Source organism: Stegodyphus dumicola, chromosome X2 (genome assembly GCF_044657685.1).
Source record: "Stegodyphus dumicola isolate Sdum_Otavi_A_Nest chromosome X2, ASM4465768v1".
In the NCBI taxonomy this organism is placed as follows: domain Eukaryota; kingdom Metazoa; phylum Arthropoda; class Arachnida; order Araneae; family Eresidae; genus Stegodyphus; species Stegodyphus dumicola.
The window spans coordinates 193389486-193405947 of NC_140781.1; the positions used below are offsets into that span (position 1 = coordinate 193389486).

Sequence of the window (16462 nt, forward strand, 5' to 3'; positions counted from 1 at the left end):
CCCCGTGGGGAAATTCGCGGGAGGCGACGAAGACGTAGAAATTTCGGAAGATGCTTCAAATTATGCAGTGGGTGCGGTCCTCGTTGCAGAAACGCCAGCCAGTGGCGTATTTTAGTAAAACACTTAATCTCACGTATAGAAACATACACTGCTAGCGAGCGAGAAGAGCTTGCAGTTTTATTAGTCGTAAAAGAGTTGCGAGTATATTTTGGCATATCGCCAATTATAGTTTATTCAGATCATTCAGCCGTAGGACGTTCATGTTCAGGAAAAAATTTGTCGGTAAGATTGATCCGTTGGGCACTCCAACTACGAGAGTTTAACCTAATTATATTAAAACATAAAGCGGGAAAGAAAACTCAGTAGCTGAGGCGCTGTCAAGAATAAAGTTAGATGATGAAGGCAACGCACCAAAATGCGCTATGCTGATATCGAAAATACAGCTTGTACCTGATGCGCGCGAGACAGTTATTGAAGAATTGAAAAAGAATCCCGAATTCAAAAATATTTATTTTTACATAAAGAATTCGGATCGTATTGAACACCCAGACATTACGCCAATACTAAATACAACCCAAAATTAAGAAGTTATTGACAATCTGTTATTCTATTCAGTCTACAAATCAAAATTATGAACTTGGGCAAGTTATCCCAGTAGCATTAAGGTTAAATATTTTAAGTGAATTACATGATTCTCCCATGTCTGACCACCTGGGAATTAGAAAAACGGTACAAGGAGTTCGTGAGGCGGCAGTTACAAAAGTTCGTAACTGCGTATGTCGTCCTGCATACTTGCCAATTAAATAACGACGTTAACTATAACCCGGCAGGGTACTCAAAAAATTATAAGACATTACGAACATGCAAAAAACGAACAGCAAAAAATTATAAGTAACATTCCCTAACGAACTAGTTCGGGAACCGACTTGTTGCGTCCATTCCTGCGCAGCGAAATAAATAAAAATCGTTATTTACTTGTTATCGCAGATCATTTTTCTAAATGGGTTGAAACAGTCTCCATGAGAAGATCCTCGGCTAAAATAGTAACAGATTCGTTTTTAAATAAATATGTCCTAAAGTAAGAAGTTCTTTTAAAACTAATTTCCGATAATGGTAAGCAGTTTGTGTCCCAAATATTTGAAAGGCTATGAACAGGACTTGGCATACGCCACCTAAATATGGTACCTTATCGGCCGTAATCCAACATAGCTGAACGTGTGAACAAGAATATAGTGAAGATAATATGTTGTTACGTGAAAAACTATCATAAGCGCTGGGATAGCGAAGTCAATGAGTTAGCGTATGCATTACGAACAACAAAGTATGATAACACAGGAAAAAGTCCAGATGAGCTGTTGTTAGGCCGAAAAGTTAATTACACCGCTGGACAAATTATTTTTGTACAGAAGATAATCCCGGAATTCCAAGTGAAAAGATATGTTGTTTTTGTCGTGTCAATATTGCACAGAAGAATGGTTGCAAGAGCCTACTCCAAAGAGAGGTAAATGAAATATATCCAGAAGCTAATAGATGAAAGAGTTAAAAGTTCAGACAGAGCAAGGGAGAAACAGAAATTATATTATGATAGGAATCGGAGGGAAGCCAAAGAGGGAGACGAGGTGCTCAAAATAAAGCATTCTTTACTATCGGCAGGCGACGAGAGAAAGGTCAAATTGTTTCCAAGATTTCAAGGACCATAAATTATTGAAAGAATTAGGGAAGCTGTAATATAGTTAGATAAAGATGGGGAACAGGTTGTGCAAATTGTGGGTCAAATTAAGCCTCACTATAATAGGAATAAAATGCCAATGTTTAAGGATATTTAACAGGAAAATCAAGGCGATAATGCGAGTTCCACGGGGAGCAGCGACTGCGTGCTAACACTATGGAACAAATGGAACGTTCAAATGCTATCCTCAAAAAGAAAGGCAACTACAAAGAGAGACAAACACGCAAAGAAAGCTAGAAAGGAAGCGGAAGCAAGCAAGGCATATAATTTTCGTATGACTTGCAGTGGCGTAGCTAGGGTGGGGCAAGAGGGGGACATCTGTCCCCGGGCGCAGCATCTAAGGGGCGCCAAATTGATGCTACGAAATGTTTTCCATTTTTGGCACACAGAAAGGGGCGCAAATTATTCAGTTGTCCCCGGGCGCTGGAAACTCTAGCTACGCCCCTGATGACTTGCTATAATAAGTATCTTTCACTGTTTATGGCCTTCAAATATTTAGTTTAATTTAATTCAATAGTATTTGAACAGTAAGATAACTTCCCTTTTCACTATTCACGAAGCTACAAGAGAGCAGATCTATCAATTGGAATGACTTTCAACTGAAACAAACTCTAAAATTTAATTCCAGTCACTCTTTTTTTTTTTTTTTTTGTTGTTGTTGTTGTGACTTATCTCACTTCTCTGAAAGTAACATCAGAACAAGTGCCCACGAAATTCTTCACAGCAAGGGGTGAAAGACTGCGCCTGTCGTTGACAAGAGCTTTGAGCACCATAGAGGTGACAGTTTAACTTTGCTCAGTTCCGTCCCAAACTTTGAACGACAGCATCCCGGGGGAACGGGCCCAAGGGTCTCACACTCCCCTACCATAAACTTCGCAAAAGGAATTTCGGCTCACCGCATATTTAGAGAGCCTCCATGCCGCACGGACAATATACATTTACAAGCATCCATGCCTTCTCCGGGATTCGAACCCAGGCCCTTCGATACCGCAGTAAGTTCCCCTAAAAATATTTTTTAAGCCACCAAAAATAATTACTTTTTTCTCTCAATTTAATTCTAGGTTACTAAATGCACCTAGCAACTAACCCTTTCCCATTAAGAAATACGTTATGCATATTGTATTATATAGAGCAAATATCAGTACAGTAAATTAAGACGGTTGGCTAAACATATGGAAATTTCATTCGTTTTAATTTCAATTTATCCACATAAAATTAATTTATTTTTGCGTATAAACGGGGATGAAACTGTAAGCAGATACAATAAACCCGCTTCATTTTACTGCATCTCTAAGACGACCATCTCGGAAAGTGACCAACATTTCTGAGAGAATGTGAAAAAAAAAAAAGTTTGGTATTGAAAATTTTAACAGCTAATTTTGATTTTCGCTACAACAAACACTGCCTAACCCGGCTGAGATCATCCGTATTAAACTGACTGCCAAAACATTTTATTTCGCAGCCAAGCTGCGAAGCTTTTATTTTGTGTTCCAAATAAATCAAGACGTAATTCTTAGAGTAACAGAAAAATTATTTTATGGTAAACTGAAGTTACTTCAGCAAGACTTTAATTTATCTTTAAATCTGGTTCCACTCGGTCACATTTATTTCGAAGCTGGCAGATCAAATAATACAGGCATGTTATTTTTTTATCTTGAATTTTGTAAATTTCAAGTAATTAACTTTAAATTAACATGTCTGCGAAGCAAAGAAAATAAAAACAGGAAATTTAGAAACACACCCGAAAGTTATCAAAGATGCTACTGGTTGTCAGTTTGCAAATAGGATTGACAGACTTCATTGGATCAACAGTTTTTAAAGCAGTATTGTTTTGGATCAAGGTTCATAGTAGTATCAAGGTACTACTACTTCATAGTAGACTTGATACTACTACTTCATAGTAGTATCAAGGTAGTCGCGCATAAAGATATTCGTTGTAGTATTTTCACGACTTTACTCATCTTTCTAAATTTAAGAAAAAACGGAGTGAGCTAGAAAAAGAGACAAGTCAAATAACAGAAACATATCTCTACCAATAAGAAAATTTCAAAATAAGCAGCAGAATATAACATACAAAAAAATTATTTATATTGACAAAATTTTTTTTGTGTTTATTTTGTTATATTTTGATCCTTTTGTTAAACTGCTGAATTTTCTACCTGTTACGAAAACATATCTTGTTAAGTAACATGTATAATTATATTCGAACTTTCCTTTTTTTACCAAAGGAAAGGCTCGAATTACTTAGTGAATTGTGTACTCAGCGTAAATGATTAAGGTTGGAATGGGAATGACTCTGTAAAATGTAGTGCAATATTTCCATATTTTATCAAACTTGAATCCGCAAGGAAAGTGAAATTTATTTATTCTTCTACACAAACCGCTTTCCTTTAGGGAGATAGCATACTTGCAAATTTTGGCAGAGTAATAAATGTCTCAAAACTAAAGTTTATAAGCAATTAACAATACACCATTGAAAAAGTGTATGCTTTGTATATAGAATACTGCATGAAACTAAAAAATGCTGTTTAATTGGACTATTTGAAACTTCTAGATGAAAATACTAATACAATAACTCAAAAGCTAAGTTTCCTGATAGCAAGTAAAATATACGCTGATAGCCACGAAAGTTATTTCTAAGTGTAAAAGAAAAAATGAAATGACGGGCTTTCCATATGGAAATTTTGATCCCTATTTTATGTATGACAGGAAGTGTAGAGTATGCCTTGAGCAGCAGGACGGAAAATTGCAATATTGGTCCGAGTTTGGCAAGTGTCCGAAGCCAGAATGATTAATCGCCAAATGCGCAACTTTAGTTTTTGTGAATGTGCCCTAAACTTCTAATTCTATGAATTAAATTAAATCTATGAGATGCATAGAAAAAATTACCTAAATATTAAATTGCTTCTTGAATATATCTCAGAACTTTGCACTTAAAGGTATGAAATGTTTAGTTGTTAATTAATTAAAGTATGAGATTTACTTGATTTCTGAAGGTTTTACTATACGGAGATTATAAAAAAATTTAATTTTACTTGTAGAGAACCCTCCTATCTGCACTGTTAAAGCTCATAAAATATTTTGTCTATTTTTATAAAATTTGGCAATTGATAGTGTGAGTCCAGGATTAAGGAAATTAAATCCCAGTTTTTTTTTCTAATGATGTACACTGCGAAAAAAAATCTGAAAGCTTTCAGATTTTACATTACGCACAAAAGTGCGTATTTTTTAGCGCTTAATTATTCAATATCATATTCTTCGCACTTAATCCATAAAATTCAGTTCAACAGCAATATCGTAAAATAATTTTAAAATGAGCATATCTTTAGAATTTCCAATACACACTTTCGCGCGCTGGAGATAATTCTTATTTCTTTTTTCCGTACAGTGTTGCCATTGCTTGCTTTGAAATCACTTTGTTAATCAAAAATTCGTTAAAGTTTTGCAAAATATGAAATAGATAATAAAACAAATTCCAAATTTGGGCTTCCAGATGCCCATATTCGAGTGGAAACGTACCGTTATTCAAGATTTCATGACTCTAGGTACCGTTGTTTTATCACAATGCGAGAAACATACATACATTTACGCAGATTCTTCATTATTTAATTTCTTTAAATATAATACAGGGCTCTAATATATGGTTGGAAACAATTTGAAAAGTGAACCGACATTTATATTATTTTAAAAGCACAGTTCTACATCTCCCGCTCTACTGGGCGGATTGACGAAATTCAGCTTGCGTTTTCTATGTCTTGTATGTATGTATGTATGTGTGTGATTATGGCAAAGCCTCGAGGGCTATCTGCCTAAGGGGGGGATGCCTTCGTGTAGGACTTTCTAAGGGAAACTGGCTCGTATACACGTTACACATGGGGAAAACCATTTTCTATGTCTCGAAAGCGCGACTTAGGATATGTATCAGATTTATATATTGCATTGTTCTATTAATATAGGTATTTTGTCACAAAACCGGACTTTTTTTTAAATGAGGTGTCAATGTTTTTCCATATTTAGATTCCACGACTCAAATTATGCCAAACTGCTAAGTTTTGTAAAAATCGCAGGAGCGTTTTTTTAAAAAATTAGCTCTCGTAATTTTCTCTCCTTCATGTTAATTGAATTTGGTATATATTTATTAATATCTCTTTTTTCTAATTAAACTTTTTTTATTCTTCCTTTCACATTTAAATCCCTCCCCCATTTTTTATGATTTATTATTAAAATTTGTATTTTTAAATAATTTTTATAAATTTTTCGAAAAAAGTTTTTTTTATAACCTATAAAAGTTTTACCATCACCATTAAGTAGATGTATTGCTAAGGATACTTGCGAAAAATTAGTTTTTTTATTCAAAATTTCCTAAGATATACATGAATTTACATATTAGCACGTTTTGAAATTTGGCATATTTGTTTATAAGCGATAATAACGCCAAATGTGTTTTACGCACTTTGTTAAAATTATTTGAAAGTAATAAACGATGACCTTTTTTTTCCGCTTGTGTACAGGTTACAGGTTACGGATGACGGGGACGGCTGGTGTCTAACATAGGTAAACAGGCGTATTTCTTACACCCTCCCCTATCTAGCGGCAACAATTCCCTGGAGCACCAAGATTCTGCGTCGGGAGTTTATTGAGACATGAAAAAGGTTGTACATGGCCAAACAAGGGCGCTCGTGTTTTGATAAATTAAAAAGTTTTTCAGGTGAATTATTCTTGGCGCAAACTGAAAAAAGTGCGCCAAGATAAATTTTTGAATTTCTCCGTAAATTTAGCACCAAATTTTACAAAATTTTATATTTAGGCATAATTTGAGTAGTAGAAACGAAATATGGAAAAAAAATTGGCGTATCATTTCAGAAAAAGTCCGATTTTGTGTCAAAATACTTATATTAGAACAATACTATATATAAATCTAATACATATCCTAAGTCGCTTTTGAGACATTAAAATTGCAGTTTGAATTTCGTCAATCGGCCCAGTAGAATGGGAGATATAGAACTGTCCCTCTTTCAGATATAGAACTTCTTTTTTTCACAGTGTACATGCTATGACTACTCAGCTATAAAGCTTTTGTTGAATCTGTAGTGGCCCCGATGTCATTTAATTTGGAAAGTTTATAGTTACCTGAAAGTCATATTTGATGTCAGCTTTACTTCCAGAAGTGGAAATGACAAGAAATTGGCAACTATATACATTTCCGGTAACTGGAGTAGAAGTAACACTGACTTTTTTTTCCAGCCATTCAGGAAAAGTATGGTTTGATGAAGTCCAGCGTGTAACCATTCTTACACCTTGTGAAGTTACTTGCGGACACCGTGTTCCGCTGGTCCAAATTGCAGTCGGGATTGCTGGGGATAAATTTAGAGAAGTAATATTATTTTTTAAAGAATTAAAAAATATATTCATAAAGTTACTGTTCCCAGTTTCTGAGAAATCTTTGATTTCATGCGTGCAAAGATAATTTTGGTCATGAGTGTATTTATGCAAATTTATAATAACACTAAAGATATCACGCCTAAATGTGAGACTGAAAATGTTATTTCTGAATCTTTCGTTACATTCTCAGATGCCACCTCTTAGCATCAAATTCGGTTTAATAAAAATATGCTAGAGTACAGTGGATCGAAACACCAAAAGTTTTTCATGTTTTAAAAAATTGCAAAAATTAGTGAAACTAAACCTATAAGAAGTATTTTTCCAACCCTTACGTTGGGGAATTAAAAATTGATCGTGAATTTCAAATTATAATAAGCTGGCACCCCTTTTATTCCAGAGATGGATCTCGGAAGTCATATTACGTATCGACTGCTCCAGTCGTAGTTGCCCTAGCAGCGCAACTAATATTAACAACATATAAGACTTATACGGGAAGTAGTAGGACTGATTTTATGCCGCCAAAACGCGGTGAAGGAGGGGAACGTTACTGCGCTGGTTGGGTTGTGGGAGATGTTAGCTACCAACGCACCAGTGTCCAGTCGTCTCCAAGCTCTCACGGAGTGTAAATTGAGTTTAAAGTGAACCCCTTTCAAGGTACCTTATCATCTCCACAATGAATCGTTTGTTAGAGCAGCGTTACGCGATGAGCTTTTGCGTCAAATTGGGTAAAACTGCGAGTGAGACCTATGACATGATAAAGACTGCTTATGGGAGTGATGCCATGGTTCGATCAAGTGTTTTTGAGTGGCAGAAATTGTTCCGTGAGGTAAAAGGGCAAGTTGAAGATGAGCAACTGTCAAGAAGCTCTTCAACGGCAAAAAGTGACGAAAACTTAATGAAAGTGAGAAATCTTTTGAACTCTGACCACCTCAGACTCGTGGAGTCTCCATCACGACAATGCGCCGAAACTGAAGTCCATTGCTGCCATGGACTTCCTCACCAAACATGGCATCACACAGCTTTTCCAGCCACCCCATAGTCCAAATATCTCTCCTTCACTCTTCTTCCTCTTTTCCGACTGAAAAGAATCATGAAAGGACGGTACCACGGCTCGGTCCAGGCCATTCAAGAGACGTAACGAGGGAACTGAAGAGCATTCGAGTTTTTCCGTTCGAAGGAGCCTATAGTGATTGTAGAGTCGCTGGAAATGCTGTGTTGATGTAGAAGGAGACATATTTTGAAAACTATTAAGTCAATGTGTCAAAACTGTGAATATTTTTTTTTCAATTTAGTCCTACTACTTTTCGGACAAACCCTGTACTGTATATTCTTGTGAGTACGTGGATAAATTTGTATATTTTATGATAATTTTTTGTATATTTATAATGATAAATTTATATAAGTGAGAATATGATTTTTACATGATTAAAACATAGTCACATTTAGAATTGCGTGTTAATTTATCTTTTAAATTTCACATATATATTCGCATTTTTTATATTTCTTAATCTATCGTGTATGCTCATTTAATGTTTTAATTTCATATGTAATCATTTATTATTTCAATAAGCGTTCATTTTTAATAAACCACTAATTTTAAATTACGTCGCAGCATGATCCTCTTTAAGTTTGATATTGTATTATTTAGTATAGTATCTCAAGTCGCTCGTTAAATAAAGCCAGCGTGCTTTATTTATTGAATTTCTTCTTTTAACTAATTATCCATTTTTGATTAATTCCTTTAACATAGCGCCTTATCACCTTCACCTTTCTTTTCCTTAACTTATTATCGATTATTTTTTCAAATTTGCATTTTCATTCTATTTAATCCTATTACGGTGGTAGTTCGTACTACATACTTCAAACGTTTCCATTGTTTTAAAGAACGGGAAATTAGGATTTATTTAGATAAGATTCATTTACGTTACTACACAGATGTTTTCCACTCATTAATTTTAACGCACGTTCTCTTCGCAACATTAAGTTTCCTTTATCTGTCAAGCATTGTGAAAAAAAATACTAACGTTTACTGCTTTCCTCCTGACGTATAAAATGGCTTTTGCTAGTACCCGTTTTATGCAAAATGTATTTGTATTTTGTGCGAAAAATGCATTTATTTGTTATAGCGTTAGTACATTACAAACATATCTTTTAATCCATAGATTACTAATACAATGCAGCAGAAAATAAAGATCGCATATTAATTTTTACTATTAACCTTTAATCAAAAATGCTCAGAATATTTTAATCAGATATGGAACGGCTTTCATATTACTAGTACCCGCACATCCCACTTTTAATCCAATGAACGGAGGGTATAAATTTACAGATTCATTTATATCAAAATCATCAGAAAACTTTAAAAAAAAAAAAAAAAAAAAAAAAACTACACATTAGCTACTGTTGCAATTATTTTAGAAATTATCAAATATTTTATGATACCACAAATGTCTGAATTTTAGGTTTTAAGAGAATATTATGTTTTCAGAGAAACTATCGCTATTTTTTTTTTTTTTTTTTCATATAAAATCCTCATTTCAGTTAGAAATAATAAAAGAGAATTCGCAAAGTCTTATTCTAAAGGATTACTAATGGAATATTGCCCCAAAACATATTATTTTAATTCTTCGTTAGAGTAAAAGAATTTCATCGCATTTTATGAATGTACAAATTTCGCGATCCGGTTTTCGTGATCAACATTGTGCTATTATTCGCTCGTCATGCCAGCAGTCCGAAGTTCACTCACTGAATAGCTTGAATAGTGTTTGAATAGTTGATTGATTATTCACTCATATATTTCAAAGTTTATTTCTAGAAGTCCCAGATTACTAACACCAGCTAGCTCAATTGCACATGAATAAGGACAACCTGTCGTTTTACGGTATACTCCCTGTCAGTATACTGCCTGGAAGCTCAGTGAAAGGGACTCGGCGCGTCTAGATTGGCTGCTATATATAAATCTAATACATATCCTAAGTTGCTTTTGAGACATTAAAATTGCAGTTTGAATTTCGTCAATCGGCCCAGTAGAATGGGAGATATAGAACTGTCCCTCTTTCAGATACAGAACTTCTTTTTTTCGCAGCGTACATGTTACATTTCTTTGATTCTGGAAGAGTCTTCTGAATTATTTATTTCTCGTAATAAGATCGTAGTAAATTAATTTATTTCCTTCTCAGAATAAACTCGTTGATGTCTTTCTCACCAACCACTATTTTCCGGTCATTGTTCTTCTTTCCCACCTCGACAGATCCTTTCTTTTCGTTTCGTTGAACTAGTTTCAGATTGTCGCTACTTCATACCTCAGCGCTAACGGGTCTGTAGTATAAAACCAAGAAATATCCAAGGAATCGCCAAGACTTTCATTACATCAAAAACTGTTAAAGAATTTATTTTAAGTTTGTTTATACTTTTAAGCACAAAGTAGACGTACAGAAAAACAAATAAAAACGCACGCAAAAAGGGACAATAATTATAAAATTAAACGTAAGTGAACTTGTCCTGTATTTAAGCTTAAGCAGCAATCCGTACTGAAATAAACTAAGATGTGCTGAATCCGTATAACATATAGAATTAGGAAACTGAATTCTTATCAAGTGTCTGTAGGCTTAAAAATCTGCCTTCTGTAATGTAATGGAAACGAATATGAAGGGGGAAAATACACGATGTAAAAAAATAAGGCTTATTCGAAAGGTCTAAGCGAAAATGGATTATATTGATATTTCTTAAGTATCTTTTCAAATAATCTTCCGCGTTTTCATTCTTGTAATACATATATTTTAGAAAAAGCTGCATAAAATCTGTTGGCTTAGCTATATATATATCCCGTTTAATAAAATAATAAAACACACATATTTGCTGTCTAAAAAAGTAAAACTGTGAGGGATGATAGAAAATTTGAAAAAATATTAAAAGTAAATATAAGTAAGCGAAAAAGAATTAGGAATATGGAACACGTAAAATTTCAAAACGTAGAAAAAGGGGAAAAATGTTAAGACATAATTTAAAAAGCATGACTAAAATGTAACAATAAATTTACAGTTTGAGCAAAAACAAGAATTCATAATACTATAATAAAGCAAGAAAAACTACAGAAGTAACTTTATATTTGTGGAAAAAATATTCAAATTCAGAGCGCAGTACAGAAGTCTGTAAGATGAAATTCAATAATGAAAAAAATTTTATTTGAAAACCAAAAAGTATTTCAAAACTGCTTTTGAAATAATAATTCAGCATTTGTAAATGAGGGACCTTTGTTTTTTTTTTTTTTTTTTTTTTTAAAGGAGAGTTAAGAAAAATTAAGATAATATAAATAAATCATAAAATAAATCACTTTTAAACAAAAATATAATTAGAAATTTTTTTTATTTCGATTAGCAATCTTGCAAAGATTAAATATGTGAAAGGCAATAAATATTCTCTTTTGTATGTTTCAAGCGGCATAATTGGAGTATTGTATAAAGTATTACAAACTGAAAATTAAAATAACAAAGCACTCTTTTAAAATCTGTTTTTCAAATCTCACCATTATCTTTATGAGGAAGCTAGCTCTCCACCATCCTCTCTCTTTTATTAAGAGTTTTTTTCTTTGATTGTTTATAGATAAAAAATCAGGGTGTATTTTTCAGACTCTTAAGGAAGGAAGACTATAAGGACTCTTAAGGAAGATAAGGACTCTTAAGGAAGATAAGGACTCTTAAGGAATTAAGAAGGACTCTTAAGGAAGGAATTTTCAAGTAAAGAGGAAGGCACTTTCCATTCGATTTTAAAATTCTTCTCGTAAACTCTGTTTTTTTTTTTTTTTTTTTTTTTTTTTTTTTTTTTTTTTTTTTCAATTTATTTTTGCATTACAATCAACATCTTCTATTTTGCATTATCATAGCCTTTCAGAAATAGTGAATATTAATGTATGATATATCATGCAGAAAATAGCTGCCATTATTTACATAATTTTAATTTGCATTTCTGAGAGAAAATAAGAATAATTTTTTTTTAAAGATTCAATCTTTGCTTCTTTCGTATATTTGAACTAAACAGTCTATTGTAAACTCGATTATTTGAAATTTTGAAAGTATGATTGTATGTATGACCGTATCGTCTTTTACATACTTTTTGTATCACTTTCAAACTGACATGGTTATGAATGAAATTGGTTTCCCAGCCAAATATCAAAATGTTTATTCTCTTTTGGTGCCGAATACGTTTCCCCGAATTATAATTTTCTCGAACAGATAAATATCACGTACTCTAAAATTCTACAATGAAAGAAGATAATATTTGAGTATTTCTTAACATATGTTTATTGGCTTGCATAATTTATAGTCATGAATAAATCGGGAGCTAAATTTTGCAATAGTGAGTGGAAAGTATTAGGCATGTAACAAAGTTTATATCCTTTCGATTTCAAAATTTCTTGCATGTTTTTAGCTGTGCAGGAAAAGATGCATATTTCATATTTCTTAGGAAACATTTACGGATTGGACATAGTTAATTTTTTTACATTTCCTTTCAAGCATACGGCAAGTTCTTTAAGAATAAGTTTTAAAAGTTTTCAAGTTTTATGAGTTTTATGTTTTTGTCAATATTTATGATGCCATAGTCTTACATAAAGATTTTGAGAAGTTCTGTGGAAGACGCTGAGGCACTTCAGGATATTTTCACTTTCTCTTTGCTATTAGTATACGTTAACAAATTTTGTACCTTCGATAGCTGAAAATTAAAAAACATAAATGTGTCTTTAATAACATCTTGACATTCTTACAGATTAGAAAATCGAACTTTCGTCATTTTTTGCTGAAAAAAATATTACGAAAATAAATTTTTAAAAAAATCAAGAATGATTATAAAATTTTAATTTGGTGGTTTTCAACATTCTTCACTCCCTTATCTCTTAATGAGTTCGCTTCCTCCAGACTTTATCAAGTCCAATATCTTCCGCTATCGTGTGAGCTCCACAGAAATGCCGACTAATCTTGCCCTCCACTGACGCCACATTCTTTCTACAGCAGAGATTCTCAACTGTGGAGGAATTTCATTCGCTTCAGGGAAAGAATGCAGTCAGTCTTTTATTTACCTGTTGCGAATTTAATTGTAGTACGTTTCAACACGTATGTAGACACCTCATTTACAGCTAATGTCTGAAAGTTTCTTTCATTGCATCTCATTAGAGCTCATTCCAATGTAGTTAATCGATTTTCTCTCACTGCTTTTGTGAACACCTTTTTAAACATTTGCCTTTTCTTTTAATAATTTTTAATTTCCTCTTCTTCAATTTAGAAAACGCTTCTTTGCTTTCTGCAAGCATTACGAAATTTTAATTTCAAGTGGTGAATTCATCTTGATTTCATCTCATTTCTTCTAAATTTTCATAATCCTGATCTGTTTTGCTGAGAATTTTATTGTAATGGTTGATAAATTTTCATTGGTGTTAATTTCTTTTTATTAATCCACGATTTACCGTATATACTTCCTCAAGCACATTGTTTTTTACTACATTGAGTTTCAAAAGTTGATTTTCTTTATTACTGTAGATACCATTAATTTCTTTTTTCAAAATAGATTTCTCATTTAGCGTCGATTAATTTTCTCTTTTTTTTTTTTTAAATTTTATTTTAGTCTTAGGTTGTAAAGATCTTAAGTTTTACTAACGTTTATTTTATTTTAAATCTTTACTATCACTTCTTATTTTCTACTTCCGGCCAGAATTATAAGCGTGAAGGAGTTTATGCAAAGTTGTCTGGCGAACGCCAAGTATTTAAGTGTGGCCTTTTTGCCAAGCAGAAGAGAGGAAGCAGGCCGCTTACCTTAGAAGTTACGCAGTTGCTACTTTGCCTTCCAGGCCAGAGGTTTTAATCCTCTTGATAAATTAAACGTATTGTAGTGTTCACAGTCTTTGTGCTACATACGCTTTCTGTTATTATAAGGCCAATCTTATTCTAAAGTTAAATTAGAGTTTAGTTTTATTTTGATATCTTTTAAGTTAGACCCCGAGTGGAGGGTCATTGTATTCCGAAGTACGGAAGTCATTGTATATAAAGAAAAAATAAAGGGTTTTGTATACCCTTCGTCTGTATCCTGTCTACTTACTACAATTAGTGAACATAGCTTTAGTAAGCTCTCTGTTCTAGTCAGGTCATTGTATGTTTCCGAAGAAGGTTAGAAGAAACATTGAACCTGATAGTGGCGCCCGACGAAGAATAACCATGGCCGAGTTTCAAGAAGAACCTGTGCTGCCTGCAGAAACGGCTCAGAATCCAGAAATGCCAGCTGCCGCCCTGGAAGGATTTGGGTATATTGTCCAGACCATGCGCGCTTCGATGAAACCAGAAGCAACGTTTAATGGAAACTCACAGGTAACCAGTTTTTTGGAAAAATTGGATGACCACTTCATGCTCTACCCCGTGCACGAGTTTCAAAAAGTTACCTTAGCTACCAGCGCTTTGAGGGGCCAAGCGCTTAACTGGTTCAAATGTATCGGCAGAAGTCTCTTGGGTCAAGCAGGAAGTCCCACCTATACTTACGAGAATTTCAGGACTGCCCTACTAAAAGCCTTCCCTGTTGTAAGGGATCGTGCGAAATTAGAAACAGAACTTTTCAGTATATATCAACAAAGAATAGAAAACATCTCGAGCTTTATTTTAAGAAAAATTCACGTTTTCAAGCTCTTGTATGGAAACCGTCCGGATCCTGAAATAATTCAAGTGATTTTACCGAGGTTACTACCCCAAGTGCAAGACTTTATTGAATTGAGAAATCCGACTACACTGGAAAAATTATTTGAGCTAGCAATCCAGTTTGAAAGTAGAAGAACGGCGGACGTCGAAAGAAGACGCCAATATCAACAGCGAAACCAATTTGGTACGCCAAGACTACAGCAAACTCAAGCACATGGCTACGGAGAAAAAGCGAATCAGTGGGCAAGGAAACCCGAGCATTCAAAAACAGCCGGCGAACGTCGACAGTTCAATAGCAACCCAGGAAAAAAGTCTCAAGGCCAGTGGAGAAAGAAGGAAAGCACCGAAAGGAAAAATAATTTAAACTAAAACGGATTTCTGCTGACGAGAGGGTGCGGAAATCCGAAGGCCACGAAAACCCCTCTTCCTACAAGTTAAATACAGTAATGGTGAAAAATTTAACTCTTCCGAAGATTGAAGTCTTGGTAAATAATATCCCGGCCACCGCACTCCTGGATACCGGCGCGCAGTGTTCCTGTGTGGCAGAAGTCTTTTTTAGAAAGTATTTTCGCAAATACCGCATATATAATGCGGATAATACAACAGTATTAGCGGCGCAAGGAGAACAATGTAAGTGCGTAGGTAAAGTACCTTTGTACATCCGTATCAAGGACGAACAAGTAAAGGTGATGTTTTTTATAGTAAAGAATTTGCAAGCACACTTAATACTAGGAATAGACTTTCTTTCAGACGCACAAGCTACACTGGATTTTAATGAAGCGTCTCTTAAGCTGACGATGAAACCAGTGCGTGTAGAAAAGGTTGAACCGCCAAGGTTAAATCTCGACCACCTGCCTAATGACGAGCAAGATAGAATCCGACAAGTGGTAAGTGAATTTGCTTCCTTATTTAGTGATATTCCAGGATTTACCCAGGTTACTAACCATAGTATTGACACCGGAGATGCATTGCCGGTTCGTGAAAAACCATACCGGTATGATAAGAATAAGGAAAAAATTATAGAATGGCATATTACCGATATGCTACGTAAAAAGATCGTAACGCCTATCTCAAGTAGTTATGCTAGTCCGGTGGTTTTATGTAAGAAAAATAATGATTATCCTTTGGAGCATCCAAAAAGGTGGAGATTCGCTATTGATTACCGTAAATTAAATTCCATAACGAAATATCCGGTATATCCGTTACCGATTATAGAAGAAATTTTAAGGAACATAAAATCAACCAAATTTATGACAACTTTAGACTTAACGAATGGTTATTTTCAAATAGGGATCAGGCCTGAGGACGTGCCTAAGACTGCTTTTATAACCAAGTCTGGCACTTATGCATTTTTGCGAATGCCGTTTGGCCTTTCAGGCGCCCCAGCAACATTTCAGCGATGCATGGACATTGTGTTAAGACCTGTTCTCGGAAAGTCCACATTTATCTATTTAGACGATATCATTATTACTAGTGATAATCTAGACCAACATGTACAGGATTTAAGACAGGTGTTTTCTTTATTAAATGAGGCCGGTCTAAAAGTTAATGTCGAAAAATGCAAATTTGCAGCCCCTGAATTAAAATATTTAGGTTACAAAATATCGCAAAAAGGGATCGAGACAGATGAATCAAAAATAATCGCTGTACAAAAGTATCCGACTCCAAACACGGCAAA

At 34.2% G+C, this 16462-nt stretch overlaps 1 protein-coding gene across 2 annotated transcripts in view; it reads right to left on the reverse strand.

The window, feature by feature from the left end:
- The window catches only part of LOC118184625 (adhesion G protein-coupled receptor L3-like), a 137119-nt gene that overhangs the window by 68723 nt on the left and 51934 nt on the right, over window positions 1-16462 (reverse strand). Inside the window, exon 3 of one of the 2 annotated variants that reach the window (XM_085809931.1) lies at window positions 6860-7083. The exons of the other annotated variant lie outside the window; for it this stretch is intronic. Coding sequence (XP_085666057.1) covers window positions 6860-7083 — 224 coding nt within the window. The remainder of the gene's footprint in view (window positions 1-6859; window positions 7084-16462) is intronic. 2 annotated transcript variants of the gene reach the window in all.